The sequence below is a fragment of the Meleagris gallopavo genome, unplaced genomic scaffold (assembly GCF_000146605.3).
Source record: "Meleagris gallopavo isolate NT-WF06-2002-E0010 breed Aviagen turkey brand Nicholas breeding stock unplaced genomic scaffold, Turkey_5.1 ChrUn_random_7180001860529, whole genome shotgun sequence".
Lineage (NCBI taxonomy): Eukaryota > Metazoa > Chordata > Aves > Galliformes > Phasianidae > Meleagris > Meleagris gallopavo.
This window is the reverse complement of record NW_011126271.1, coordinates 11,650-18,130: the sequence shown is the minus strand read 5'-3', so window position 1 is coordinate 18,130 and position 6,481 is coordinate 11,650. Positions and strand designations below refer to the sequence as shown.

The following is a 6,481-nucleotide window of genomic DNA, read 5'->3' as shown; positions in this document are numbered from 1 at the left end:
ATGTGAGGGAAAAAAAAAAAAGTTGGTATCTTTTGGGTCACTCTTTTGTTTTCCTCCCTGCCCGTGCCCGGCTGCTGCTCCTCTCCCCGGTGCATGGCACAGCGCAGCCCCGTGTGCCCCTGGGGCCCCAGAAGCAATAAGGGAGGAGAGGAGGCTGCGGGGGTGCTGTAAGTGGGGGGAGCAGAGCCCCCCGCCTCTGTCCTGATGGTGGTCGCTGCGTAAGGCAGTGGAAGAATCAACGTTTTTTCTTTCTCCTTGGGTTCATTTGTTATTTTTTATTTGAGTTTTGCCACCGGAAGGACAGAGGCACGGGGAGTGGTGCGGGACCTCCCTCCTCCCCCCTCCCTTGCCCCCTCCCACGCACAGCCCCGCAGGGACAGGCGATCTACCAGTAAGCAAAGAGAGAGTTCTATATGTGAAATCACTCAGTGATTTAAAGCACCCGGACTGCTCCCGGCCACCTCCCGCAAGAACAGTTCCAATTGTTTAAGGGTTTGGTTGTGTTTTTGTTCTGTTTCGATCTCCCCTCCCTTCTCCCCCTCGGAGAAATATTGTAAATATATATTTTTTGTTGGCAATTTAGAGTCCATCTCTGATGTTTGTGCTTTAAAATTAAATGTAAGCATTAAGGGTTAAAGCAAACCATAGCGTGCGCTCTCTGCGTTGGGGCTTGGGGGGTGGGGGGGCGTGCACACGGTGGGGCTGTTTGTTTCTTTTTGCTTGGTTGTTTTTTGTTTATTATTTCATCGATGTTCTCCAGAGGTGGTTTTGGAGATCTTTGCTCCTACAGCATTACTACGGTGATAAGCGAGAGGGGCTGGGCGGGCCTCCCGGAACTGTTTTGTTCCTCAGGGTGGACTTTTGGAATTAAAAAAGTTGAGGAAAACAAAAACACAAAACGCAGCGTCTGAGCTCTGCCTCGCGGCTGGGGACGGGGGAGTGGGCACATCCCCCTCTGGGCTGCGCGGACCCTCACCCCCTCCCTTCCCGCACGCCTCGGGCCCAGCCCAACGTACTTCCGGCTGCTGCTACTTCCGCTTCCGGGTCGCTGCTGGGGTCGGGCCGGTGCCGGCCTCGGCCCCGCGCAAGATGGCGGACCTAGAAGCTGTGCTGGCTGACGTGAGCTACCTGATGGCCATGGAGAAGAGCCGGGCCGCGCCCGCCGCCCGCGCCAGCAAACGGATCCTGCTGCCAGAGCCCAGGTGAGCGGTGTCGGGCCGGGGCCGCCTGGCCGGGCCCTGCTGTCCCTGCCGCCCTCAGCCCCACCGTGCCCCTATCTCGGACGCACTGGCGCCCCAGATACTGTCGGGGCGCACAGGGATACGGTGAGGGAATATGGGCCAACGCTGACCCTGGGCTGCCCCCTAGCATCCGCAGCGTCATGCAGAAGTATCTGGAGGACCGGGGCGAGGTGACATTCGACAAGATCTTTGCGCAGAAGATCGGTGAGTGGGGGCTGTGGGGGCGGCTGTGGGGCTGCAAAGGTGCTGGATGGTGTCCTCCTCCAGTCTTCCCCGCCCTGTTGCTTCTCCTAGCGCTAAATGTCCTGGGCAGGAAGCGCCTCTTGTTTCCTTCCCGTGGTACTGGTGGTTTCCGGCACCTCCGCCTCATGGCAACCCTATAGTCCTCCTCAGTCTGCCACGCCCTTGCTGTGTGGCACTGCATCCCTCGGCCTGGGTGTCACACTGTGCAGCACCCAGGCACACTCGCAGCACTGCCTCTACCCCAGGGTACCTGCTGTTCCGGGACTTTGCCCTCAACCACGCTGAGGAGGCCAAGCCCCTGATGGAGTTCTACGAAGAGGTACAATGGGATGCTGGGGCTGGGGTGTCCTGTGATGTGCCTGGGGGAGATGATGCCCCAGATGCCTGGAGGTGATGCCCTCAGTGCCCATGGTCCTGATATCCACAAGTGCCCACGAGATGTGGTCCCTCACTGTGCACTGTGTGTGCCCTTTGTGGAGCTGTGCCCCTTTACCATGCAATCTATGCCCTTGGCAGATCAAGAAGTATGAGAAGCTGGACTCGGAGGAGGAGCGAGCCACTCGGAGCCACCACATCTTTGACCATTACATCATGAAGGAGCTGCTGGCCTGCTCCCACGTGAGTGCTGTGCCTCATCATGCCACACCACAGGGGATTCCACCACCATGTCCCCATCCCACCTTCTCATGGTGATGTGGTGGTGTTCTGCCCCGCAGCCATTCTCCAAAAGTGCTACAGAGCATGTGCAGAGCCGCCTGAGCAAGAAGGAGGTGCCCCCAGACCTCTTCCAGGTAAGTGCTATCCATGACATGGAGGGGATGGTGGCACTGGGGTCACCAGAGACAGATGGCCTTGGATGGCAGATGGTGGCAGTGGAGATGTGAGAAATGCCACCTAATTTCTGCAAGGAATGGGGCAGACCTGGGTGGTACTGGGGATGTAATGCTAACCCCCATGTTATCTCTAGCCCTACATCGAGGAGATCTGCCAGAACCTGCGTGGGCGCATCTTCCAGAAGTTCATTGAGAGGTGAGACAAGAGCACAGCCCGGGGAGACCTGTCTCTCAGGGTGCTGCAGGGCTCCTGCTGAGAAGTTCCAATGCTGTCTGTCTCCACACCAGAGACTTGGGCTGATGTCATACCCAGCTCCGGCCTGGGGTCTCTGTTCTCATGTGAGGGTCCTGTCCACATTTGGATCTCCTCTGCCCCGCCATGCATGTTAAAGGTCTCCTCAAGGGTCCCTCACTCTCACCTTCTCTGTGCTTCCTTGCAGTGACAAGTTCACACGGTTCTGCCAGTGGAAGAACGTGGAGCTGAACATCCATGTGAGACCTTCCTTCTTGGGATACAGCCAGGGAGGGAATATGGGTCCTGGTCCCAAGGGAGTTCCAGGGGACTGAGGCTGGGTATGGGACCCCTCCAGGACACACAGGGGGTAGCTACGATGGGGTGATCCCCTCTTTCTGATCCACTTTAGCTCACCATGAACGACTTCAGTGTTCATCGCATCATCGGCCGCGGTGGCTTTGGGGAGGTCTACGGCTGCCGGAAAGCGGACACAGGCAAAATGTAATGGGGCCAGGGAGGTCTGGTTGTGAGACTGGTTCTGTGGGCAGGGGGATGAGCAGTGTTGCTATGATGATAGGCATGCAGGAATGCCAAAGTGTCGTCATGGTTCCACCTTCCCGTGGGATACATTGTGATGGCTGGGGAAGGAGCTGTCTGGCCACAGGTACTGCAGGAAAGGCATGATGGGTACAGGTAACAGCAGGACCCCACAGGGACTCTCTGCCCCCAGGTATGCCATGAAGTGCTTGGACAAGAAGCGCATCAAGATGAAGCAGGGTGAGACGCTGGCCCTCAACGAGCGCATCATGTTGTCCCTTGTCAGCACTGGGGTGAGGGGATAAGGGCACAGGGCAGGGGGTGATGTGGGGTGCTGAGGCACTGCTGGCTCAGCATGACATCTTCTCCCTGGCCAGGATTGCCCATTCATTGTGTGCATGTCGTATGCTTTCCACACACCTGACAAGCTCAGCTTCATCCTTGACCTAATGAATGGTGAGAGTCCACTAGCTGCTCCCCGTCCCCAGCACTGCAGCCCCCTGGGACCTTGCCATGGCATCCTCAGGGTGACTGCTGGTGCCTGTTGCTGCAGGGGGGGACCTGCACTATCACCTGTCCCAGCATGGCGTCTTCTCGGAGGCAGAGATGCGCTTCTATGCATCAGAGATCATCCTGGGCCTGGAGCACATGCACAGTCGTTTCGTGGTGTACCGTGACCTTAAGGTGACCGTCCCCCATGAGCACCCACTCTCTGTGTGGGTCCTCCAGGTCCTTTGGGCACCCCACACCCAGCAGGAAGCCCCCTGGCACCATGGGCACCTCTGGGACCCTGCAGGCATCCCTGCATCCTATGTTGCACCCATCCCACCATGCACTCCCAGCCCAGGTGCCACCCATGCCCATGGGCCAGGCTGGGGCTCAGGGGTGGCTCCATGTTCCGGCAGCCAGCAAACATCCTCCTGGATGAGTTTGGACACGTCCGTATCTCGGACCTGGGCCTGGCCTGTGACTTCTCCAAGAAGAAACCCCACGCCAGTGTGTGAGTGTGCTTGCTCCCCCAGTGCCCCCTATGACTCCTGGGCACAGCCCTGACCCAGCTCTGTAACCCCAGGGGCACCCATGGCTACATGGCCCCGGAGGTGCTGCAGAAGGGGGTAGCATACGACAGCAGTGCTGACTGGTTTTCACTGGGCTGCATGCTCTTCAAGCTGCTCCGCGGGTGAGTGCATGCACAGAGGGCACTGGGTGGGGCTGGGCACCAGGGACATGGCTAAGCCCCACTCCGTGTGGCTGCAGGCACAGCCCTTTCCGGCAGCACAAGACAAAGGACAAGCATGAGATCGATCGCATGACCCTCACCATGGTGAGCTGAGGGTCCTTGGGACACTGCACTGCAGCACTTGCAGGCTTGTGCAACTGTGAGCCAACTGAACCTTTGCCTGCAGGCTGTTGAGCTGCCCGACTCCTTCTCCCCTGAGTTGCGCTCATTGCTTGAGGGGCTGCTTCAGCGTGACGTCAACCAGCGGCTGGGCTGCATGGGGCGTGGGTGAGTCCCAGCAGTTGTGGGGAAGGGGCCACGGGTGGCATCACCGTGGGCAGCACTGCCATATTCACCCTGCATTGCCCCACAGTGCTCAGGAGGTGAAGGAGGAACCCTTCTTCAAAGGCCTGGACTGGCAGATGGTGTTCCTGCAGAAGGTGAGAGGGGCACAGGGCACAGCTGTAGGGCACAGGCAGGCACCCCCTCACTTGCCTCTCTTCTGCCCACAGTACTCCCCACCTCTCATCCCACCCCGAGGTGAGGTGAATGCAGCTGATGCCTTTGACATCGGCTCATTTGATGAGGAGGACACAAAGGGCATCAAGGTAGCAGGCTGGGGGGCTGGCATGCAGCAGGGGATTGGCATGGGGCAGGCGCTGACCCCCACCTCCTCACCAGCTGCTGGAGAGTGATCAGGAGCTGTACCGCAACTTCCCGCTCACTATCTCGGAGCGCTGGCAGCAGGAAGTGACCGAGACTGTCTTCGACACTGTCAATGCAGACACAGACAAGCAGGAGGCACGCAAGAAAGCCAAGAACAAACAGCTGGGCCATGAGGAGGGTGAGTGGGCCTGGGTGCCCCCCGTGCTGTCCCTGGCGTCTCCGCTGGCACCGCACAGTGGTGGCAGTGCTCAGCACTGAGCCTTTCTCCTGCGTTGCTGGGGCCCCAGACTACGCCATGGGCAAGGACTGCATCGTACACGGGTACATGTCCAAGCTGGGCAACCCCTTTCTGACACAGTGGCAGCGCCGCTACTTCTACCTCTTCCCCAACCGGCTGGAGTGGCGTGGGGAGGGCGAGTCGCCGGTAAGGCGGGCGGGGGGGTGTGGGGTTCAGCTGTTGGGGCTTGGGCTGAGTCTGTCCCCCAGCAGTCCCTGCTCACCATGGAGGAGATTGACTCAGTGGAGGAGACTCAAGTGAAGGAGCGCAAGTGCATCTTACTCCGCATCCGTGGCGGCAAGCAGTTTGTGCTGCAGTGCGATGTGAGTGTGCCGTGAGCCCTCCTGGGAGGGCCACCCCAAGCCACTGTGTGGCACAAGGGTGACTCAGGGGAGCTCTGCTCTGAGCCATGTGCTTCCCCACAGAGTGATCCCGAGCTGGTGCAGTGGCAGAAGGAATTGCGGGATGCCCAGCGTCAGGCCCAGCAGCTGCTGCAGCGGGTGCCACGCATGCAGAATAAGCCACGCTCACCGGTGGTGGAGCTCAGCAAAGTACCCTTCTTGCAGCGCTCTGCCAATGGGCTCTGACCCTGTGCCCTGCCCTTCCTTCCCACCCTACTTCTAATTTATTGGGTTGGGTCCCGCTCCTTCGCAGTGTCCCTGAGCAGAGCTCTACGAGGACACCTGGTGCCAGTGCCATCCCCATGCCCACGGTAGGGCACAGCCATGGCATCACTGTCCTGAAGCAGAGCTGGCGCTGGACATGCAGCACTGCTCCCTGATCTGGCTCAGATGAAGGCAGTCCTGTGCCCCCCTCCCATTTGCTGTCCTGCTCCTAGTCCAGTGCCGCCTTCGCCACCTGTGTGTGCCAAATGGGGCACCACTGACTCCCTGTGCCTCATGTGCCGCAGCCCGGCTGTGCCTGTCTGTGGGTGCCAAGTCCTCGGTGTGAATGGCAGTGTGCATATGTGCCCAGGGGGCACCCTGTAAATACTGTGCCATAGGCCCCCTGCACCCCCTGAGCCAGCGGGTGAGCAGGGAGGAGGCAGCTGGTGGGGAGAAGCAGGGACATAGAGTCTGTCCTCGCGACCCCAGCGCATGGCACCAAGCGCTGTGCCCCCCGGCTCTCCCTGCTGTGCCCGCTAGCATCTGTAAATATTAGCGTGGGGAGGAGCAGCGGGCAGGGCTGCGAGTGAGGGTTGAATGAGCAGAAACGTGAGAATGCTTAAAA

General features: G+C 59.5%; 1 protein-coding gene across 4 annotated transcripts; it reads left to right on the top strand.

Annotated features, from left to right (window-relative positions):
• Positions 1-1,041: 1,041 nt before the first annotated feature.
• GRK2 (G protein-coupled receptor kinase 2) lies at positions 1,042-6,481 on the top strand. Of its 4 annotated transcripts, XM_010726897.3 has the most exons (22): positions 1,043-1,202; positions 1,369-1,445; positions 1,730-1,803; positions 2,001-2,102; positions 2,201-2,275; positions 2,452-2,513; positions 2,758-2,809; positions 2,962-3,053; positions 3,283-3,382; positions 3,467-3,545; positions 3,643-3,773; positions 3,995-4,089; positions 4,162-4,269; positions 4,347-4,413; positions 4,496-4,596; positions 4,682-4,748; positions 4,821-4,916; positions 4,990-5,152; positions 5,262-5,398; positions 5,461-5,574; positions 5,677-5,802; positions 5,906-6,481. In XM_010726897.3, the coding sequence occupies exons 1-22, from the start codon at positions 1,090-1,092 to the stop codon at positions 5,912-5,914; spliced, it is 2,040 nt and encodes a 679-aa protein (XP_010725199.1). In that variant the 5' UTR covers positions 1,043-1,089; the 3' UTR covers positions 5,915-6,481. The 4 variants fall into 4 exon arrangements, with proteins under 4 accessions (XP_019466654.1, XP_019466655.1, XP_010725199.1 ...); XM_019611109.2 differs by having other exon boundaries at positions 1,042-1,202; positions 5,464-5,574; positions 5,677-6,481; XM_003209741.4 differs by having other exon boundaries at positions 5,677-6,481.